The sequence below is a fragment of the Penicillium cataractarum genome (genome assembly GCF_028827025.1).
Source record: "Penicillium cataractarum strain IBT 29864 chromosome Unknown utg000001l, whole genome shotgun sequence".
NCBI classification, from domain to species: domain Eukaryota; kingdom Fungi; phylum Ascomycota; class Eurotiomycetes; order Eurotiales; family Aspergillaceae; genus Penicillium; species Penicillium cataractarum.
Genome location: NW_026622737.1, coordinates 2,362,573 through 2,384,904, shown reverse-complemented (window position 1 = coordinate 2,384,904; position 22,332 = coordinate 2,362,573). Strand labels below are relative to the sequence as shown.

General features: G+C 50.6%; 8 protein-coding genes across 8 annotated transcripts; 4 read left to right on the top strand and 4 right to left on the bottom strand.

The window, feature by feature from the left end:
• Positions 1-322: 322 nt before the first annotated feature.
• N7496_000825 (Zn(II)2Cys6 transcription factor) lies at positions 323-2,487 on the top strand (the record flags this gene model as incomplete). Its single annotated transcript, XM_056693756.1, has 2 exons — positions 323-452; positions 530-2,487. 2 exons carry the CDS (start codon positions 323-325, stop codon positions 2,485-2,487), a joined length of 2,088 nt encoding a protein of 695 aa, XP_056560485.1.
• Positions 2,488-5,448: 2,961 nt separating this feature from the next.
• Positions 5,449-6,120, top strand: N7496_000824 (uncharacterized protein; the record flags this gene model as incomplete). The annotated part of the gene is made up of 1 exon (XM_056693755.1): positions 5,449-6,120. One exon carries the CDS (start codon positions 5,449-5,451, stop codon positions 6,118-6,120), a length of 672 nt encoding a protein of 223 aa, XP_056560484.1.
• Positions 6,121-11,167: 5,047 nt separating this feature from the next.
• Positions 11,168-12,370, top strand: N7496_000823 (uncharacterized protein; the record flags this gene model as incomplete). The annotated part of the gene is made up of 1 exon (XM_056693754.1): positions 11,168-12,370. The coding sequence occupies one exon, from the start codon at positions 11,168-11,170 to the stop codon at positions 12,368-12,370; it is 1,203 nt and encodes a 400-aa protein (XP_056560483.1).
• A 563-nt stretch (positions 12,371-12,933) lies between these two features.
• Positions 12,934-13,717, bottom strand: N7496_000822 (putative secretory component protein shr3; the record flags this gene model as incomplete). The annotated part of the gene is made up of 2 exons (XM_056693753.1): positions 12,934-13,544; positions 13,672-13,717. The coding sequence occupies 2 exons, from the start codon at positions 13,715-13,717 to the stop codon at positions 12,934-12,936; spliced, it is 657 nt and encodes a 218-aa protein (XP_056560482.1).
• A 449-nt stretch (positions 13,718-14,166) lies between these two features.
• On the bottom strand, positions 14,167-16,536 carry rim8 (pH response protein PalF; the record flags this gene model as incomplete). The annotated part of the gene is made up of 2 exons (XM_056693752.1): positions 14,167-16,011; positions 16,072-16,536. 2 exons carry the CDS (start codon positions 16,534-16,536, stop codon positions 14,167-14,169), a joined length of 2,310 nt encoding a protein of 769 aa, XP_056560481.1.
• A 1,387-nt stretch (positions 16,537-17,923) lies between these two features.
• Positions 17,924-18,710, bottom strand: N7496_000820 (putative GAJ protein; the record flags this gene model as incomplete). Its single annotated transcript, XM_056693751.1, has 2 exons — positions 17,924-18,577; positions 18,708-18,710. The coding sequence occupies 2 exons, from the start codon at positions 18,708-18,710 to the stop codon at positions 17,924-17,926; spliced, it is 657 nt and encodes a 218-aa protein (XP_056560480.1).
• Positions 18,711-19,738: 1,028 nt separating this feature from the next.
• Positions 19,739-20,533, bottom strand: N7496_000819 (uncharacterized protein; the record flags this gene model as incomplete). The annotated part of the gene is made up of 2 exons (XM_056693750.1): positions 19,739-20,340; positions 20,398-20,533. The coding sequence occupies 2 exons, from the start codon at positions 20,531-20,533 to the stop codon at positions 19,739-19,741; spliced, it is 738 nt and encodes a 245-aa protein (XP_056560479.1).
• Positions 20,534-20,736: 203 nt separating this feature from the next.
• N7496_000818 (WD repeat protein) lies at positions 20,737-22,265 on the top strand (the record flags this gene model as incomplete). The annotated part of the gene is made up of 2 exons (XM_056693749.1): positions 20,737-20,996; positions 21,050-22,265. 2 exons carry the CDS (start codon positions 20,737-20,739, stop codon positions 22,263-22,265), a joined length of 1,476 nt encoding a protein of 491 aa, XP_056560478.1.
• Between the last annotated feature and the right edge of the window lie 67 nt (positions 22,266-22,332).

Below are 22,332 nucleotides of genomic sequence, written 5' to 3'. Positions count from 1 at the left end.
GAGCTGCAGACTCAACCTATTAGTCTTTAAAGTCATCATCGTCCTGTTGTTTCAAAGTTTGACGCTCCGCCCCAGGTCATTCTATCGTTTGCTTCCAGTATCTGGTTGTGGATTGTATTCTATCTCTGTGAGATAGATCGAAGAGCAAGGCCTCTTCCCTTCCACCTTTCCTTCTTGCTCGCCCCACTACACTGCTAGCGAGGATCCGAGTTCCGCTGCCGGCCAGCCTTTAATTCAAATTTGCGACTTTCGCCGTCTGTTGACCAGACTTATCTGTTTCTTAATACTCTCGTTATCATATACGCGATCTCTTTCTCTCAGCATGCCCGGTTCGAAGCCTACCCCAACGTTGGCAGCGGCGACGAAGACGACGCGTGCGCCAACCGTCACTTCCACCCATAGCGAGAATGCGAGCAAGACGGCCAACAAATTACACAAGCGATCGCGCTCAGGTGAGGAACTATCTACGCGAGCATTGTGACTATCACATCTTGATTGTGCTATAAATCTAACTCAATGATACCAATAGGCTGCTTTACATGTCGTTTGAGAAGGAAAAAGTGCGATGAAGGCCACCCCTCATGCAAAGCTTGTATCAACCTCAATTTGAAATGCGAGTATAAGCGACCAATGTGGTGGGCCAGTGCGGAGCAGCGGCGGATGCAAAAGGAGCGAGTCAAGAACAAAATCAAACACACCAAGACCCTGGAGAGGCGCGGGTCACAAGGTATGCGTAAAAATAGTCTAGGTCAAGTCATGTATCTGACTTATCCTTTGCACTCAGAAAATGGTGAGCATGCTCATCTTTCACAAACCTCTCCATCGCTCTCTGGGGAAGGTGACTTTATCCATCCGTCGTTTGTCGAGCCTTACGATCCCTTCATCAACAATATGCCAACGACCGCATTTCCAACCCATGCTTACCCAGCCCATTACGCTCCTTACGAAATTGACGTTCGCACTGAGCGCCAAACGTTTGTTAATGATGTCCCTCTGCGACACGACTCTTCTGTCTCTACATATAGTGCGATGGGCCCACCACAGCTTCACGCTACGCTCCCTACCTTCCATGGAGACGAATGGTTGAAAGAGGAGTGTTTTAATCAAGCTGGGGTATACGGGCCCCTGGATCCCTCGATTGTCCAGCACAACAGTTATTCCATGGCACCACATATAGACACTGCAGCTATTCCTGTCGATGAGCATGATCGCGCATTCCTTGATCACTTCGTCGAGAACGTCCTACGAATGATTTTTCCAATTATCGAGGTTCACCAACTCGGTGCCGCTCGCGCGAGATCAATTTTGCATTCGCTTGAAACGAACAAATCTTACCTCCATTGTTGTCTGAGTGTTTCGGCAATTCACCTGAAAACCACAGTGGGCCTAAGTGCAGAGCAGATTGATCATGATATTATGCGACATCGATACGAAGCGATTGCCCAGTTGTGCCAGGCTCTCAATCATGACACCGAACATGAGCAGATTCTAGATGCGACTCTCGCCATGATTTTCTTCCATTGCTCAGTCGGAGCACCTGATGACTGTTTGCCAGACATTCCATGGGACGATCATTTCCAAGCGGCTTCAAATTTGGTGAACCGGCTAGAGCTGCCAAGCTCCTCCGTTCGCACGGCTGATTCTGGCGTAATTACGCCTTTCAGTATGACAATGACTACTTGGATTGACATCCTCGGTGCAACTATTCTCGGGAAAACACCACAGTTTGCTCATTCTTACCGGTCCAAGCACCTCACTGGTACTCCGTCTGGCCTGCGCGAGTTGATGGGATGTGATGACAGGATAATGTATCTCATATCTGAGATTGCCTGCTTGGATTCATTGAAGCTTGAAGGGCGTATAAATGAGCTTACTCTCTGCCAACATGTTTCTGCGCTTGGCGCACAACTCGAGCATACCGAGCCCGCCGATCCAGCACTTGGGCACCCATACACGCCTAATGGTGCTTTCCGGCCTGATATCTTGACAAAGTCTATGAGCACAATATTCCGCATTGCGGCCCGGATTTATCTGTGCAGCCTTGTTCCTGGCTTCGATCGAAATCAGCCCAGCAATGTGAACCTTGTTCTAGCTCTTACAAGCGCGCTCCAGTTCATTCCAGCTGGCCCCTACGGTTTCGACAGGTCGCTGGTATGGCCCTTGCTTATGGCAGGTGCATTTTCAACCCCCGAAAGCTCGTTTCGCAGCGTTCTCGAAGAGAGAGCAGCAGCTTTAGGAGAAATTGGGGACTTTGGTAGCTTTGGCCGAATGTATCGTGTGTTGCACGAAGTATGGCGCCTGTCGGACGACTGCTCCACTTCTGAGCCTGTGGCAACGGAGCAAACCCATGCGAGCGGCTTGGGCTTCAAGCAAGAAAGCTCCACTTCTCCAGAGCTGGGAAGTCCAGGAATGCGCTCCATCAAAAAGCAGAACGTGCATTGGCGAGATATTATGCACCGCAACGGCTGGAGATATCTGTTACTGTAAGCTGGAGATTTTATCGTATGAGACTTGCTCGACCCGGTGCAGTTATCCTCTGGATTTGCAGATTGCCTATCTCACGCAAGAGGGTGTTCATGGTTATGGGTCTTTTTTTGCGCTTATTCTATTCAACTTGTTTTTATCCGCTCGTTTGGGAGTTTGTCTTTTTGTAGGGTTTGGCCTGCTCAAATTCAGTGATGGCTTGCTAACAATGAAGAGCAACATTGTCATGCGGCGTGTAGTTTGAGTCTATGCATTATACCACTATCGTTTTTACCTATTACAGGATTCATAGATGCAAATCGATGCTTGACATGGATGTCTTTCTTCGAAATATTTAAGATAAGATTGGGCTATTGAGTAGAAGACAGTCACCTATAATCCAATGATTCACGTCGTGGGACCTCATATGACGTTAGTCAGTTACCGCTGGAAAACCACAGAAATATAATCCTCCTCTTCCGGGCCCAGCCATCAACTGCTACTCATGGCTATGCTATACACTATGATGGGATAGCTGGGTCGGGTTGCCTGCTATCGATACCTGTATCACTATCGCATATCTCGGTTATCCGCTGTCTTGACCAATTTTGTTGCTTTTGCTTCATTTGAGCTTCGTCTCGTCCATTTATGCTAGACTGTCGTCTACTTACAAACTTCCAAGCGTCATCAAAGTATTAGCTGCAAAGGCCTTGTCGAAACTCTTTAAAATGACAGGCGAATGTGGAATCTGTCTGTCGAACTTTAGGCTTGAATCATTGCCGTTACCTTCCAGTGCCTATTCTTAATGACAATTCTCGAAAATGAAGAGTCATTAGTATGCCGTAGTAGCATAAAAAGGAGCAAAAACTCAACATGTTGTGTGAATAGTGGCACGGAAGAAATCAAGAGTTTGTCAAGCGTACGAAAATATTGACAACACATAATCTCATACCAATACCAGACAGGAGATCTTAGATAGATCCACGGTCTCTAGAGAGGCAAATTTGCTTCAAATTGAAAACTTCCCGATGTGCTATTTTCATTTATAAAAGTATCTCTTACTCATCATTCAACACGTAATTATGTACCATGGAAGACCATATCTAGGACCAGGGCCACCAAAGGCAAGTGCATGTAAACCGCTCATCCTTACTAGTCAAGGAGCAAAATCACTTTGGCTGTCAAATATATTTCTTATATGAAATAGGACTGCATTGCTGGATGCACAATATAGAGCAGGTATCAGTAAAAGATCAACTCCCTGAAACTTCGAGGGGTAGATTGGCGCCGAGGAAGTTCCGTTCCGGAATAAAGACTATTTTAAGACTTCAGGGGGGGTATAAGGGTCGAGCTTTGAATAAGACTCTGGAAAAGGAGTGCTAATCCCTGGTTCAATTCGAGAGAAACGGCTCTTCTGTGTCGAGCTTGACGCCCAAGGGTCTATACTGAAAGCCCCCACTGGCTCTGAGAATCCGACTATTGGACCTTAGAGCAAGTCAAGAGGCGCCCAGAACCCGCACCTATGTTAGCCTGCACCTTTGATCTAAACCTAGATATTTGAGCTTGGTTCCCCTGGGAACGGATGGGGATAATTGCTAGAACGCGAAACCGTAGCAGCTCCTCTGACTGGTCTAGTAGCAGAAGAGAGAGGTTAGTTTCCCCTTGTAAAAATCGAAGCCCATCGCAACCAGTGCCGCAAACAAATTTTGAGCAACGTAGTAAGCCTGACCTATAATGAAAAAAAATTTTCAAAGCGTTGTCTATTGTAGTCAAAATCAGTAAAAGCAAATCTCACCTATCGGCAAGTTGTATCACAGCTAGGGCTCTTCCTACCAAGCCTGCAGAGGAGACGGAATCCAGCACTTTAATTTTCGGAGATTTGAGTACATGATACAATCAACAAGAGCCTATATGCACTTCTGGACACAGGGTCGACTGTTTACCGCTGAATATACCCTGAGTAGTTCGGGTGTGGATGGAACCGCTGAGTTTTTGAAGAGCAACCGCGCGCTTTAGTCAGAGCGAACCACAATAAGTGAGTAAGCCAATGTAGCTTTAGGCGGTGATCAAGATGAAACGTTCTAGTTGCCATGTCTATTGTCTCATGGGCCAGGGCGGGAGTTCCAAGCTGCAAGGGTTGTGTCAGATGGCGCCCGACAAGTGCAATTAAACGCCGATCAGACTCCTGTCTCCAAGCCACGCGGCTGGAAGGGGAATGAAGGAATGATTTAAGACTCAGGAAGAGACCCATTCGCAGCTCAACAGACATTCATTCCCTCACGGACCACACGAGGCTCGCAATCATCAGCTGGACTGGTTCTTGCACCCTTGGCTTGCCTACCTTTCAATATACAAAGCCCTTCACTCGTTCCTTTCATACTAAAGGTATTCGTGAGATTCTACCGATCGAATATTATTCAAAGCAGGTTCGTTGATGTCTCTCTCCCATGCAATGCTTGAAACCCGAAGCACTGCCCCCTTCCCACCGGTGTGTCAGCTCAGCGATAGGCATACAGACTAACTCTTTTCTCCCTAGCCAGCCTTTTTCAAGATCACATTACATACCTCGTTTCGTATCGATACCGTCTGGCACGGCGATACTGTATTTTACACGTCGTCTGTTCCATACATTACCTGCCTTCATCGTTGTTGCCTTACTCCGCTCTCTTGATCAATCCTGGTCCGTGAGGTCGCTCGCTGCGCCCAAGTTGGGGGCCCTCTGTCTTGTGCCACGACTAGTCTGTTCGACTCTTTGAGTAGCTAGTCAAAACTCTACTCTTTCCTATTTACTTTCCGCTCTTATAACCCCTCAGCCCTCTCATTACACCTCCCGTTCTCTATTGCACTCGTTCTTGTTCCCAGGTTTTGCGCACACGCTCCCCACCTGTTGCATTACCTTGATTGTTCCCCTGCACACCATTCTTCCGAAAGCTATTCTTGCAGTTTCATTCAAAACTGCCCACTTCATCTTTTGTCCCTGGCAGTATGGCGCCGCAGAAACCGTTCCTCTATCCTCTCAAGACGCCGAAGTCACACACGTTCCCATCTGAATTATACGACGATCTTCCAAGCAGCCGATCGGATTCCATTAAGCGGGAAGATGGAAGCGCAACACCCATGACGCCTCTTTCATATACACAGTTCCTTGAAAAGCATGCGTCCGCGGCATATAGCCCATCGAGCGCTGGGGCGGAATTTCCAAAGTTCAATTTCGAGAAACGGCGTCCATCGCCAATTTCGGTTCCTTCGAGTGCCAGCACCAACGCCCCTCTTTCCGCATACGAAGGACCCAAGACCACAAGTGCCACCATGCCATCTCCCTCTCCAATCGCTGCTAGCCCACGATCTGCAAGACTCCCAAATACTTTACGACGTCTACGAATTCCTACCACTTGCGTTTACTCACCCATCACCGACTCGCCTCGAAGTGCCCGCACCATACATTCTCCATTTTCCCCGTCAGACTGGAAAATTCGATGCATCGAAACTCCTCGAAGTGCTGGAGGGAAATCTGTTAGCGTAAGGCAAGTTGTGACGCGAACTGTGACATATAAGCGCACGCACCTGGAGCCTCCTCCCAAAGGCAAGAGGAGAAAATCAAACGATTCACAAGAGGCTTCGGATGGGCCTAAGCCTTCAAAGTCCCCTCGGCACTGAGGAACATATTTCTTTCCTTATTCTTGTTCTTCGGACAGCGTCTACCGCATTTCATCGTCTAGCTTACGTCTTGCTCTTACAATCTTGAGCTGCTCCGTGATATTTTGTCACATGCTATTGTTAGATTGATCTGCATGGTTTATTATGACGATTCTTGGTGCGGGAATCAATCTGCAGCTCCATTCTTAATCTTGTTTTCTTTGCAAGCGGTTTCCTGCTAGGCGAATTGGCTCGGTCTTTGGCTCGGTCTGGAGGAAACGGAGTTTTTTTGAATTTAGGTTGATTTTACCAAAGTTACGTTCTGCTTTCTGAATAGCGGCGAACACACCAAATATATCTGCCCTCTTACTTGCGAGGGAAGTTTATATGCTTGACTTTTCTCTATGACTGGCCTTCACCTTCCCTTTTTTTCTATTAGAGATGGGGTCATATATAATCATTCTACACCAAACTCTTTCTTACACTTCCATTGAGGCTTGTCCAGGTGCAGGTCATGGTATTGAGGCCATTTCAAATTCTAGGAAAACCAACACCGATATTGTGACACGGACCCGTGATAGAAGACCGCTGCAGGCCAATCTAGTGCGGGTTCAACTAGCCCGGGTCTAAGAATCTCTAAGAAAGTCGTGCTTGCATAGCGCAGTGACCACTCTGAAGGTGGCCCTATTTCAGACCCCAACGTCCAGAGCAGACCCGAGCGGACGGTTCCTTCGGAGCCTCCCCACGTGTAAGCCGCATTAGATGTTGGAGGCACTACCGTAAATGTTAAAAAACCAACAATAACTCAAAGCAGGAAGAATTCTATTCGTAGTGTCATTCGAGCTAATGCACATGTGTCCGTATATTCCGAGAGGCTCAGGTAGTGGGCTGGACCTATTGTTCGAGGCAGTTTTGCTCTCTTGCTTTTCGCCCCAATTGAAGGATCAATTCCACCCAAGCCAGCATGAGCCAAACACCGCGGGGAGGACTATTATGGCTCATACCTCCCCCAGGATTGGAACTACTACGCGCTGGATCTTTGGGAGAAAAAACTACTTTCGCTCTAGATGGCAGTCCCCTTCTCATAGGCTGGTAGATACCGCGGACCCAGAATTTGGGAACCGGAACGCGTTTAGATTGCTCCTATCAAGTCGCATAGGGCAGGCTTTCACGTTCCCAGGCTTCAAGTCCCGGCACCTCCTAGGTGAACAAAATATCACAGGGCATACAATGCCGCAAATAAGGAACAGAGGGCTGTGCTGTGTACAAAGCTCTGTCTCGGCAGCTTCAAGGCCAGTAGCATCGGGGCAATGAGTCGTGGGACCGAATCATGGCGCCTATGTGGTGCGCCACATATCTACAATCGTGTCTACCTTAGGCAACATACCTAATATATAACAATTTTGCACGCTGGCATAGTTTCCGTTATGGAGCCGCGCGACTCTCATTTTGGGACCAACCGGAGAAAAACGTGTAAAAATGGCTAAAATCCTTCGAGAGAAATTGATGCATCTACTACTTTCAGATGAGAGAAAGTAAAGGCACGGACCTAAGAGCGCATGATAATGGGCCACCACTGTGGTCAGCTTGCCTAGATCATATGAGTCTAACAATACTTGTAACACCAAGAAGACATGCATTCGTAAATACGTGGTCGCGATCCGACTAAGGTGTTTTATGCGGTAGTTTGAGTCGGCGTATTAGCATGGAGTCAACACGCCAAGTCAAACAACGATCGGGTGTACTCAGTTTTCCTCTATGATCAAACATGAGAGATAAACAGATACATGGAATTTCAATGATGACCCAAATTTCTGCATCGTATCTATCGGTCGAGGCGAGTACTGTATAATAGCTTATACTAATCACCATGTGCCTGGATAGACCATCCTGCAGATTGTATTGTAATGTGGGGACGGGGAACCGTAATATTTCATACCCTTTACCGTGTATGTAAAGGCAAGACCGAGCCATATAAACGTGATTCGAGGTAAACCCCTCCAATAGACCCGAAATTCTCATCTCACCTTCATTTATCCTAATTTATCATAGCATGGTATGCCTTGTGACTACCAGACAACCTTTCCTCCTGACAACGAATCCTGAAGTGAAAAAAGGAGCTCAATGGTAAGAGCGACAAAAAAACCAAACAAGCCCCACCTATATGCTATACCCAATCATCAATCACATACTCGTGGTCCGCATGAACAACCCGCTCATCAATCTCATTTAAGCGCCGGCGCTATTCCTAATCATATCTAGTGTGCGTGCTGGGAAGCAACATAGCGACTCTGCAAAACCATTGGCGGTGTGAGGTGGGGCTATCACTAGGAGATCAGCCTGTTGAAGTAGTGCTTCAGCTCTCATCTCTCCTGAAGAGACTATTTGCCTATGAGCGCATTCCACTTGTTCCCACACGGATCAAATGCTATTTTTGGGCAGTAACACGAATTTCGTCTTCGCTAGTGTGACAGACACCGTGATTTCTCTGCTCTATGTGCTTCCCATCCCAATTCTGACCAATGACTGCTCAATGGCCTTTAAGTCGGGAATCGACTCACGAATTCCGGTGGTCAAGGCTCACAGTGGAACTGTTGAAAATGACTAGTTCTAGGCATGATAATGCTTTAGTGATATTTACACAGGATGATCTTCGTTGACGCCTATCCTATAGAGACACAATGGTCTTGTAGTGGGGGGTCACCGGATACCTAGTATCGGTCTAAGGTATGTAGCCGAATTGACCTGCTAAATGTACCTAATGCATACTATGGTTTCAACCCACTATATTGACTCCGCGCGGTAATTGGAATGCATATATGGACTGCATACGGAGTATAGGTCTTTCTTTCAATTACTCTATTCCCTGAATACACTGTATCTTATCTTTCGAATATGATCTGGAGGCGCGATCTAGTAGTAGCCCCTGTAAAAAGCAAACCTAGGTCCTTCACACACGTGCGCTTGAAACAGTACCGTGCTCATGTCCACATTTAAAAACGTGATATCGTACATTGTGTTACTTTTGAGATATCATGAGCTGTGTGGTTGTCTCCATGATGCCACGAGAGGCGACAGACGCGAATATATAAGCAAATCACGCAGTATATCTCTTCCTGCTTGATGAGCCCCACAGACCGGAGATGGTACAATTCATACTTTAGATACTTCGCTCCTCCTCTAAAATAGTCGGTCAAGTGTGACTCTGTCAGACATCCGCTCTTGAGAGAACATAGGGTAAACATTACCATACCACTAAGCGTGGGGGTTAACCCTGCATCATATCATCCCTTGCCTAGGAGCCTTTTTTTCGAACTAATGCATGTCCCCTACCTCGTCGGCCCACGAAACAGAATAAAGGTTCTTCAGACTGTGCCGTGAATCCGATTGGTCTAGCTTCAACCATGTGTGACTTTCTAAGAAGACCACGTCCACTCGATATCCTAGTTTCTTCCGGTAGTCACGGATCAAATCTAGAAATGGTCAACCTTCTACTCCAAGCTCACTATTCTTAGGATCTGATGGACACTCTGGTTTTATTTATAGATTTTGCTACCCGCTTTTCATGCAGTATGCTCTCGTATGTCTGCTCTCTCCGCTACTTAATCTTCGTGATATACTTCGTTCCGCCACCCGCCCCCGCCGGGATGATATTCCCAGGATGAACTACAACCACTTGATCACACTGAAGCAGGCTGATCGGCCATCCAGCCAACCTTTGTCTCGAGGAATCTTCGTGTCATTTTACACAGGTATGTCTCGTTCTGAAACCCTGATTTGATTTCCAAGCCGTCTGAGGTATCATACAGTATCATACCATGACGATGACTATCTTCTTCCTGGATTTCAACCCCTGAAGCTGGTTCTAATATTGGATATTACTATGGATACCTATTATTATCACTCCCAGGCTGACTGTCATAATAGTTAACTTTGGCATGTTCCGTGTCTCGAATGAAGACCGCTTCTGTAGGCTACGAACAACACGCCTCTAAGACCTACACAATCCAAGTGAAATACATAGCCTTGATTGGAGGTTCTGGAGACTGCAAATTTGTGGCCAGAGTTGCTAAATTCGATTTATTACCCAAATAGAGATCATGGGCCGAACCATGCCTTGCAAGCAATAAAGCTCTCTGCCTTCTCATTCCTAACATAGAGCACAATGATACCCATGATCATTATATCTAAGCAAGCGCACATATTCGCCATTTACATAGACATGAATTACAAACCTTTCATATGGCTGAGTAGCTCTATCTGCTGAAATAGCCATTGGCCCTCTCAGTCTACAATTTGTGTACACGAAAGCCGAAGTCCTTGAGACCACGTTCTTTGAGGGTCCAGGGATTCCAGGGGCTTCTCCACAGATATCAAATTTTAGACCAAGCGATGCGGACGGGCTTGCATGTAGGTCACATCATATCACACTGCATCTGCCAAAAATAGACCCTTCGAACTGGTGCGGGGTCAAGGGTTATTTCGAAATCGAACCATGGATGAGTATAAGCCCAAAGTAAAGACACAGATTTTACATTGATAGAAGACTGAGTAGGAATGAGGAAGAGTCTGATTCCTTCAGTTCATTCATTTCAAATGAAAGACTAAGTAGCTGGGGGATACAGAATGAAGAAAGAATGGCACCGCTGTGGATACTATATTTAGAGGCGGGGCAGAGAGCCACGATAGAGCTGGATCGTGTTGCCCCTGCAAAGATGGACGAATAACATTGTCGAGATCATGCTAGGCCTTCCCCCAAATAGACTAGGGTGGAATCCCAGCCGCCCTCGCCCTTCATTGAAGGCGCATAGAGAGAGAAAGAGACATTCCTACAGTAGAATCCCGTGATCGGCCCGCCCGCTACTCTTCCCTCACGCTCTCTCACCGCGAGAGCCCGTTGCACCTCCCCATCCAACTCAGCCAGGTTGTCACTTGCGTGTACCGCTCCTATCTGTCCAGCGGTGCGTCATCCTAAGCCTGTTGCCGAGTCCCCCGAATCCGTGTTCCGTGCGCACCTCCCCCCAAGCCTCGAGAGCCTCCAGTTCTGTTTTCGATGTCTTGCTCCACCATGGCTCAAGCACCGCCCATCTTCACCCCAGATAGCGAGTTCGCCGATCTGGAGACGCCACGCGGTCCCAATAGCAGCAGCCTGTCTATATCTGCACTAGCACGATTCGAGTTCGAGGCAGGCAAGGGTAATGAGGGCACAAAGATCTTGATGATCGAGTGGGAGGATGACGACCTGACTAGATCTGCGGCGGAGGGGTCGTGGCATGTCTCATGGACGGGCAAGACCACCGTCCTGCCCGCTGATGATCGGCCTAGTGATAGCCTTCGCCGGTTCTACTTCTTGCTTCCTCCCCAGGTCACCATCCCACCAGTCGTCACGCTCACCTATGAACCTCGGCCCTCAGACAAGACTGAGAACGCGTCAATTCCCCCTCCAAACCCTCGTGATACCTTCCAATTGAACCCCCTGCCGGCGATCTTCCCCCCAGAACTGGGTGCGACGGGTCGCTCAGCCGGAAAGAAAGGAGTCCTACATACAATCTGGGCGAAGAAGCGCCTGCGCGTCTTGGATCAAGAGATCCGTGATGAATGTTTGAACAATGCCGAGGGAGTTGCATTGCACATGGCAGTCAAAGAAAAGGAATGGATAGAGACAAATTTCGGCGTCACGGCGCGCACCGTCGACGCCGTTGCCAGCAGCCACGACTCGTCAACCTCGAATTCCATCTATCCCACTGGGCCAGCTACACCGGTGTCGCCCATCAGCGGGAGGAAATTGTCCGATAAACTGAAAGGACTGAAACTGCAGACCAGCGAGAAAGATTTATCTGCAAATGATAGTGAGTCTTCTGCTGTCACTGGCTCCTCGAATCCAGAACTGACATCAGCAGACTCGGGCCCAAACTCAGCGCACCTTCTCTCTCCACAGTCGCCTGATGTCGCCGTTTCTTCATTCAGTTCATTTAGCAATATCGCCAATGTCCCGGCAAACTCCATCCCAACTCCAGTGACTAATCCTACCCCGACTCCAAACTCACGTACCAACCCTGCGGGTTCTGAGTTGCCCAAGGCTGTTGCTCTGCATCCCCCCGAGTCCCTGCAGGAAGTTCAGCAAAATAGTAGCCCTGGAGGATTTGCCGCAATTGGTTCCATGACAAGCATTGCCCGCACCTCAAGCACCGACTCTGGCGAGGATCTCTTCGCCAAAGCGCTGAGCCCGCGGTCTCCCGATCTACCTCGGAGCCCATTCTCACTTGCTTGACATTGTCACATATTTCCCTTGCTTCCCTCATTGTTATGCCCTCCCCATCATTATAACCGTCACGATTTGCCTTACCTTATGATTCCCCCTCTGCGGTGTGACGACATATACCATCATTCCACTCATCGTCTCCATGATCTTCGAGATACATTTACGGTTGCGGTCCATCCCCTTATGTCCATATCCACGAACCCCTTTTCTGCGTCCATTTTCTCTAGCATCTTCATTCATATCATTCGTACAAAAATGCTATCATACTGTGCTGTGCCATCATGGACCTGTCTGTGTACATAGAACAATCTCGAATCCATCCGTCTTCGAGACATTACTTTTCTCATTGCTTGTATACCAACCAAGCGAACATTTTCTCCTTTTGCTACGGATTCCGTATTTGTATAAACTCCTTTGCCGTGGGCGGGAATAAAACATCCATACGCACCCACACGAGACAAAGTAAAAACCGCCAACCACCATCCCCCAATAAACCCAAGATTGTTTCGAAAACAAAAACAAGAGTGAAACAAGAGAACAAGAAAAAAAAACAAAAAGAGTACTAGAAACTTCTAGTTACCCTTCTTGCGCTGGCTAGCCTGTCGACCAGGCTTACCAGCCGACGAACCAGAAGTAGTCGCCGAAGCCGCAGCCTCACCCTCATTCTTCTTCTTCCCCGCCGCAAGCGACTCATACTCCTGCGCATCCTTCCGCTCCGCATACCACTGGCCAGCCTGCAGAACCAAAATGCCGACCAACACCAGCGCCAGAATCGTATTACTAGCAGCAAGGACCTTAAGCGAGTCCTCGCGGCCCAGAATCTGATCCTTGTCCTCGGGGGTAGTCGCCAGCTCGGCGCCGTACTGGCCGGCGGAAGCGAGACGCAGACCCTTGACGATGTTGGCGATGTAGACGGTGATACCGCACATGTACAGGACGAGCGAGGCGCCGTCGAAGAGCATGTTTGATTCAGAGGGGCGGTAGAGCTTGGTTATTAGGCCTGCGAGGCCGAGGAAGATTACGATGTGGAGGATGCGCGGGATGAGAGGGGGTGAGGCGTGGAGGAAGCGGAGGTGGGCTTCGAAGTAATCAAAGTGTGAGGCTGGGGTTGGGGTTGTCGACCACAGGATTGGGTAGTCGTAGGGGAACATGGAGAAGATGATGCCCAGGAAGAAGCATGTTGCTGGAAGGTTGGACTGTTAGTGAATGGGGGTCTTGTTCTCTTGTGTCTGGGGAGTGCTCGTGAGCGCGCTGAGTTGAGGCCTTGGTGGCCTCAGCGCAATTGGGAGGGGTGTAGGACGGGAGCTTACGGCATAGGATGAGGAAGGTCGCGAACGACCCGCTCTTGAAGGCCATTGTGAAGGATGAGAGGAGGATCTGATCGGAGCGAACGGAATGAGGGAGAAAACAGGAAAGAAGGAAACAGGGGGAACCCGTGAGGAGAAGGACGTGAAGGTTATCGCTAAGCGGTTGCCAAGGCGCCCCGGAAAGTACGGGTGGTCCGAGATAAGGCTAGACACGGAGAAGGGCGATAACCAAGAGAGTTACAGAGTTTAGCTTATAGTTTTAGTTATGTCAACGCTTCCACGCTGATAGGTAGATTTCTGAAAAAAGTAACATCGGCACGAGAGAAAGTTTTATGGTACATTTGAGGCTCTCAACGCCGTAGTCTTCAACCAGCGCCATGTGACTGTGTAAAATATGCGAATAGTGGTATCTTCCAGAAATATCCCGGCCCCAAAATGCAGAATGTACAAGAAATAAAATAGATGGAATGAGAATCGCCGAATGAAATGATCCCGTCATCATCGCTGATACCGAGGTAGAGACTCGTCCGCATGCGCCGTGCCGCCCACCAATTGGTCATCTTCATCAAAGTTGGGTGCCGTAGGGGCAGATGGTGCCTCGCTAGGCTCGCCATTTTCTTCTTCGGGAGGAGCACTAGGGGCACTGGTCTGTTGCATAAGCCGTTGTCGCTCGAGCTCCTGCTTGTCGTCTGCGGCCGTCGGGGGTTCACTGGGGCCTGCGACATGACCATTGGCAACGACAACCGTCTGTAACGATTCAGCAGACCGCACGACATGCGGCACGCCATTGGCAACCGGTGACGGTAGATGCTCGTAGTCTTGCAGGTGGTGGTCGTCAGGCAAGACTGGCGCGGTCGGCACAGCTACTGCCGCATTGGATGGCCCTGCCTCTTCTTCCTCTGGTGGTTGGCTGGGCAGAAGAGCTTCTTCATGGCGTCGTAACCTGGCTTTTTCATCTGCAGGCTCGTCCACCTCCGGATGCGCCGTCATTGGGCCGTTCGGTTGGAACGATTGTGAGTAATCCTCAGGATACTCTGACCAATAGCCCTCTTGGGGGAAACCGTAGTCGTAATCTTCTTGGCCGCCATAGTCAGCATGGGAGGTTGGCATTGGGCTTGCTTCGGGCCACTCTTCTCCATCAATGGGATTGACTAATGCAGAATGAGCTTGAGGTGTCGGATGTGATGCGGTCGAGTCGGCAGCCATGGATGGCGTGCGTTCAATAGTAGCTTGGCGACGCTGAGTATCGCGTGTTCCAACAACAACTTCAAATGCCATTGAAACGACACCTTTCTCTCGGCGAATCTGGTCCGTGTCTAGGATATTACCAGCCCAGTTGGCCGTGATGCCACTTCCGTTGGCATCTGCCGGGTTAAGGATTTGACCGCTGGGCGAGAACGTGCTCCCACCAGAGACCATATTGAACCGCGGGATAAACCGATCGGGGGAAGTGATTTTGCCTCGCAGGTCTACCACGACCTCGACATAATATCGAAAGTTGATCATTGCACCGGGCACGCGAGTGATAGTGGGGAACGCGTCTTCGGGGATTCGAATGGATGTTTTGACAATTGCGGTCATGTTGCTCGGGTCCACGATCAGCGGTGCAAATGTCTGCGACAGATCCTTACGGAACGTGCTGCTGGTTCGACTTGTGCCAAGAGTCAATCCACCCAGGCCAGTCCTTGAGCGTGGATAGCAGTCCTCATAAACAGGTTTCTTCCCGGCGGCTGTATTACCGATAGGAATCGCTGGGTGCATATCAATACGGCCCTGCCGGTAGAGAGTAACGATGATGCCGTGCGCGCTGCGCACTTGCTTGCAATGGTTGATCGTAACTTTAATGGGCAAAGTATCACCCGGTAGCACGCCTGCGCGCAAAACCTCGGCCTTTGCGGTAATCGTCTTATCTGATATTGAAGGGGTCGCACTGCGACCTTCACTATTTCGGCCTCCGGTGCTTGTCGAGGAGCCCGGGTCGCTCACAATCTGAAAGCTTTGGCTGCTCTCACTCGGACGGCTGGAGGAGCTGACATTGCTTGGGGAGGGACTGAGAGGCGGACGATTATCCACCGACCCAGCCGCACCGCTGACGGGGGTATCTATAGAGGCGGAATCCGGTGCTGCAGTCGCGTCGGAGTTTATTGACTTGGCTTTTGCCTTGGATTTGGAGCGCTTCGAAATCGGTTCAAGCGTGACAACGCGGGCTTTGGGCGCGGGAAAGGGTGCAATATCAATATTTTCGAGGAAATTGACCCGTCTTCGGCAGGATATTGTAGGGTTCATGGTTGTCGGTCGGGTGAGGGTTGATGTTAAAGCATATCCAATGGTACCTCGTTCAAACTAGATGGACACGTTAGTAGTGGTCAGGTTTGATCAAACGGGAGAGGAAAGGGAACGCACGTTGAGACTGCTGGGCAGGGCATATGGAGGCAGCCCCATTTCAAAGCGGAACTTGTAGATTCCCTCTTTGAGACGGCCATCGCCACAGAGAACAACTTCATCTTCGAACAAGGTGGCCAGGCCATTGCCCATATATTCAGCACCTCGCCGGCCACGGCCCGGTCCAAGAAATCCCAAATCGGGAGCCACTTCGCCGGCCGGGACCGCGTTCTTGAAAACCTTCACGTATCCATGCAAACAGACCACGATATGTGTAATGCGAACCGGCCGCACAACCGTCACAATGACAGTGCCTTTAATCACATCTCCGGGAAAATATGAGCGCCACGGGTCATCGGGATCGATATAGAAGTCGGTGATGCTGCGATTGCGATTGCCAAGTGGGGAACGGAACTTGGAGAGAAAGGAGCTGCGATTCCGACTGACCGGCGACGGAGAGGTCTTGATGGGAGGGAGAGAGGACATGACACACTGCCGCTATCCTGCTTCATCCATACAATGTGGCGGAGAAAGGAGGGAGAGAGGGGGAGATCGGAGGTGGGAGGATCGGATGGGGGGTCGCAGATCGACCGATACAACGATAAAGGCCCCTGGCGCAGTATGCGAGTATGGCGATATAATATTCACACAGGGCGGGCCGGAAATGCCGTGAGCGAGTCCAATCGAGTGGCCGGGACTCTTTTTTTCTTCGAGTCGTCCTTATCGTCGAGGGGGAATCTGGGCTTCAAGACAGAGCGTCTACTGTACAGGGCACGGTCCGATTCCAAACGCCACGGTATGTGTCCGTGTTCCACGGCACGCAAGAGATTCCCCGAATCCAAAGAACGGAATGGGAATTATGACCAAGAGCCCGCGGGCCACATTGTTTCGCGGCGACGAAGCGCAGAGCCGGGGATCGAGAGTCCACCCCCACTAGGCACGCGCGCGTGGGAGGTTCTATAGAGGGCAAAGGTCGCGGAGTCGATTGAGGACCGAAATCACCGAGATCGTGTTTTGGGGGGAAGAGCGGGGAGGGAGAGCTAGAATGCGAGTCGTGGCGTGAAGGGCGAGACGGTCGAGTATCTCACGAGGGTAGGTCGAGGTCGAGGCGCGACAGGAGATGGAATGTGGGTCTTGGGAGTGTGGCGCAAGGTCCCGGGTTGAGAGGAGAGGAGGAACGAGAGGTGGTGAGCGTGGCAGTGGTGGGTGGGGGGAGTAATAGGGTGTATTGGATGGTGGTAGTAAGAAGGCAGGAGGAGAGGGGAGAATGATCACGAAGGGATGGGAGAGGAGAGAGAGGGAAGAGTGAATAACGGAGCAAGATTAGGCAGAGAAGGTCGGTCGAGGCCCAGAGTAGGAAGAATAATGGTAGGAGTCACAAGTTCCGACTAGTGAGTGAACTACTAGCGTAGTCCAGGACTTAAGGGAGAATGAGAGGGAGAGTTTGAAGATAAGCCAGCGTCTTCCCCCCGGGCGGAGAACGGAGACTGGGCCGGATGGGCTTCCATTCGCGTGTCGCACGGTCAAGCTTCTCTTGGTGGCTCAGGAGTCAGACTAGTTCCCTTTCCGGGCAATTCGGAGGGATTATCATGATTATCATGGGTAATCACCCTGATTATCAACCCTGATTCTACGCTTTCGGTACCCGATTATATCCCGTGGACTTGGACAAGGCTCAATTTCTGGGTTTCATCCTGGAACACTATCCATGCTAAGCTTTTCGCTCATACCCGAGGGACCCGGAGGAACCGGCTATCATGAAGAGAGCCTCTCTCTCGTACTCGCTCCTCGTTTCTTCTTCCCAAAGCCAATTACTACTCGCTGGCAGCCGGGTGGCTTGTCCATTATTACACACACACACGTTCGTTCAGCCTCACAACTCTTGTAGGCCCTCGCCGTCCACGTATTCGACTCCGTAACATTCGCGCAGAATCGATTCAACAACTTCCCGGTCTCCACCGGCCAATCTGCGCAGATACTCCTCCAGCACGTAAATATTATCGGTCCACTGAAGCGCCTCCTGCCGGAACCCCGCTAGCTCCGTCTGCAGCTGCTGCACGCCCTTGTTGTTCACCGAGTCAGTCGCAGAGGTCTCTGCAGCCCGGAGTCGGCGAATTTCGTCTTCAAGGTCGGCTTTCTTGCCTTGCAGGGTCTCTCGCTCTGCATCGCAGCTGGTATCGTCGACTTCCCGTTGACGCTGCATCATTTCAGCGGCCAGGCCCGCCTCAGTATCGGTGCAGGATTTCCGGGCTTTCTCCACATCCGTCTTTACCCGGGCCAACTGGCGCTCGCGGTCGTGCTTTTCATCACTTCCGAAGCTCCAGTACCAATTCCCGCTGCCGATCTTTTCGACTCGTAGTTTGTTTTCATCGGTGAGTGCCTGGATGTATTCTTTGACTTGGATGCTGTTGATCGAGGCCACACTGGGAAGCACTTTTTCCAGATCTTTCAGCGTATGACAGGTGCCAGTAGCGCGTAGGTGAGTCAGAATCAGATCCTGCTTGTCACTTTTGGAAAGCTTGGGCGGCTGGATTGGGCCAAGGACGCGTCAGTAGTCTTGGAGTTGGTGTAGTGGGTGTCTTTAGTCCCCAAGAACTTCCCCCCAATCACTCATCAAGCATCCCAGGCAAGAGACCTCGTAGTGGGGGGTTACGTACCATGATGTCGTCCCGCTGGGGACTCGTGGTCCACAAGGCTTCTTAACGAGATCAGCCTTTCCGTGGTTCAAAGTCACTGAAGCTTAATCAACCGCGGACTTTTCCCGATGAGGTAGATCTGAGAAGGCCAAGCATTCGACAGTGGAGGCTTGGAGGAAAGCCAAGTTGGACGGCGTCGAACCTCATCACCTGCCGTTCAGTCACGACTCACGACTTGACCACTTTAGTTGACACCCCCGGCTTTGTGTTGATTACAGAAGTGGGCTAGGCTCTGCTCCGCCATAAAAATTACTACATTTGGAAATTTTTAAAATCACAGTTATGCATCTGCCTGCTGGACCAATTTGGTCTAGAAAGTGTACCAATGGTTGGACTGGTATCAACGCGTACATTCGAATCCCTTGGTGATAAGCCGGGGCATAATAATAGACACTTGAGAATATAAGGCTATCATAAGAAGTTTCTCGTCGAAAGATCTTCATCTTAGAAGAAAATCCAGTAGCTACAACCCTCGGGACACTCCTTTGCCTGCAGGTTGAAGCAGCGTACCCCCGATGTCGCCGGTGAAGGCGCGTGAAGGTTGAAACTATCGACGCCACATCAACTCGCAGGGCGCCAACGAATCGACAGGGCGAACACGCTGCATTGATTGCCGCAGTCGAGTCATCAACATTGCAAATGAGTAGGGCACCGTTCGGATCCTAGCGTCTCAGAGCCCGTCGGTCGGACAAGCTTCTTTCCGCTGACGTGAGACACTGAGTGATCTCGCCTCATACCGCCCAACAGGGTCAAATGATGCGCCTTTACCCCGGGATATCTTGCGCGGGTAGTGTGATGGGCATGGGATTTTGATGGCGCCATTGCTGCAAGTTGAAGGTGGCTGTGTGGGAACAGCACAGCGTTTATGCGTAGGCCAGATCACCCGGTCGCATTTGCAATGGCACTTGACGAACCATCTATTAGCGCACGTATAATTTGATGATCGATGTGCAATGGCAGGCGCCAACGCACTAAGCACCAGCCTCAGTAAATCATCGTTCATCAAGTTCCGTATCCGCGTCCGTAGTGGAAGCCCCGCGCTTCAATTTTCGGCGCTTGAATTTTTGCCGCACGCCCTTGAGATTGTCTTGCGAGCTAACCATGCTACTACCGCCGGTGTGCGCTCTCTTCCTCCTCCGAGCACGGTCTCTGGACTGAGAAGCGTTGGTGGTGTCGGTTTCTGCACCCGTCTCGTCGGCACCGTTGGGTAGCTCTTCGCCTTCCACGAGCACTAGGTCTCCCGTCTCCCCTAGGGCCTCTCTGGCCATCTCCTCCACTAGGATTCCCATTGCAATGAGGGCCGTCTCGTCCATGCTGTGGTGGTCGTGAAGTCCGTGATCCTCCGTTGCGAACTCGTAAAAATCAGCGGCGTAGGCGTGGATAGCCTCGAGTATCTCGGAGCTTGGCAGCGCATTGTCAGGTCGTATATTCTCATTTGCGAAATAATTTTCCTCTTCCAAGGGGTCTGTCACGGTGTTTTGTGTCCGGAATAGAACCTCCTCTGGTCGGAGCGTGCGGGCCCCGGACGAGGCAGTGTCGCGGTAGCGAGAGGCGAAAGCCTCGGATGGGTGGTGCCCTTTGCGGTTGACTCGACCTGGAACTTGTCAGACAGATCCTTCAACAGTGAGGTGCCTCGTCTCCCAACACTTACCAGCAACGGCATCGTAAACATTAGTGGTGCGCCTGGTCTGACGGTAAGAATACTCGCTTTCCGGGGCGTCAACCTCGGGTTCAGGAGGCGCTGGAAATGTATTTTGGCTCAAATTGAGCGATTTGCCATAGGACATCCTCCCTTGCTGCCAGCAGCATGTAGTGAGGCCTCGGCGAATCCTCGAAAATGTAAACGTGACTCGAAGACTCGACTTGTCCAAAATTAATTGCGCCGGCACAACCTTAATCCGATGAGGTCACCCACCCGCAGCTACCCCGTTGAAGTGTCTCTCGTGTCTTCGTATCTCAGAACTACCTTTCCAGCAGCGCTGATGTATGAATGAATTCCTATCTTCTTAACAGAGCCCTTGGGTCTCTCTCTCCAAATGTCTTCCATGTCGCACAAACCACAAGGCTAGTGCACAACCTGGAGCCTGCGTTGGGGATTCGATTCTCCAGCCGCAGAGCCGCATCCGAGGACCAGAGTCGAGGTGACGCGACGACACCTTTGGATCAAGAGGATCCTACGATAACGGAGGATGTGGTCGCCCATAAATCAGGTGTGAATTGCCTGGCGATTGATCAATTTGATGGCCGATAGTACGTGCAATAACAGCTATTGTTCTCCACGAACGTGTTTCTAACTAGTATAGCATGATATCCGGCGGCGCAGATCCATCTATTCACCTGTGGGACCTTGAGAGTCGAGGATCGGGGCTTGATCATATCCATCGCGCCCGTGCGACTGTCAGGAAATCATCACATAAAGACGCGCATACCCACGCCATTACCTCCCTCTCCATCTACCCGTTCGACCCAGTCCCGTCCACCATCTTCTCGACATCCCATGATGGCACATTGAAGCTCTCTGCGCTGCAGTCGCCCGAAATCACTCCGGTACATACATTCAATCTCGATTGTACACCATATTCCCACTCTTTCTCCTCTCAACCAGGGTCTACCCTACTTGTCGCGGTCGCTACATCTGAACAATCAGTTCGACTAGTCGACCTTCGATCGGGGTTAGCAACTCATGGCCTGCCAGGCCACAATGGCGCCGTATTATCAGTTTCGTGGGCTCCCCATCGGCCGCACTTGCTAGCGTCAGGCTCCGTCGACAATCGAGTCATAATCTTCGATGTCCGCCGTGGCGGCCACAACTCTGCAATCGCAACCTTGGACATGGACGATCCGGTAGGCCTGGTACTTCCAGGGTCAGGGCCAGTACCGGCATCTTTCGAGAGCCGGCCAGCATTCTCCCGCCATGCACGTGCTCATAACGGCCCTGTCACTGGCGTGCGCTGGACTTCGAATGGCAGCCATATAGTGACGACGGGGCAAGACTCACGTATCCGGGTGTGGGATTCAGGAACTGGTGCAAACACATTGGTCCATTTCGGCCCGAGGGTTCGAAATAGCTCAACCTCCCACTTGGCAGAGCGTGCTCCGCTTCTGATACCCAAGGGCTTCACGGGCCCCGGGCAGGAGACACTTCTGTGGCCTAATTTCAACGAGCAAGATGACCGGGGTGAAATCTTCATGTTTGAGCTTCGTGAGGGGACGTTTATCAAGCGTCTTCGGGTTCCAGGGCTTATGGGTGGATCACAGGTGGCGCGTGGCCGGGCGAGTGCCCTCAGTGCTGCACGCATCAATGATTTGATCTGGCGTGGAAACGGTGCGTCCGGAGAAGGTCTTGAACTGTTCTCTGCTCATGGCGATGGAACCATCCGCACTTGGGTTTCCCGAGAGCCTGATGGCGAACCCGACGAGAAAGAGGAGGCAGAGATAGCCGACCGCAAGAGGAAGCGAGAGGTACTAGACGAGCTATACAAGGGCTTCGTCGGACCCGACGCTGGACTCCATACTTGATCTACAAATATCACAATTACTTACTTAGGTCACGAAATATCAAGCATCAATTTCAAACAATTCAACA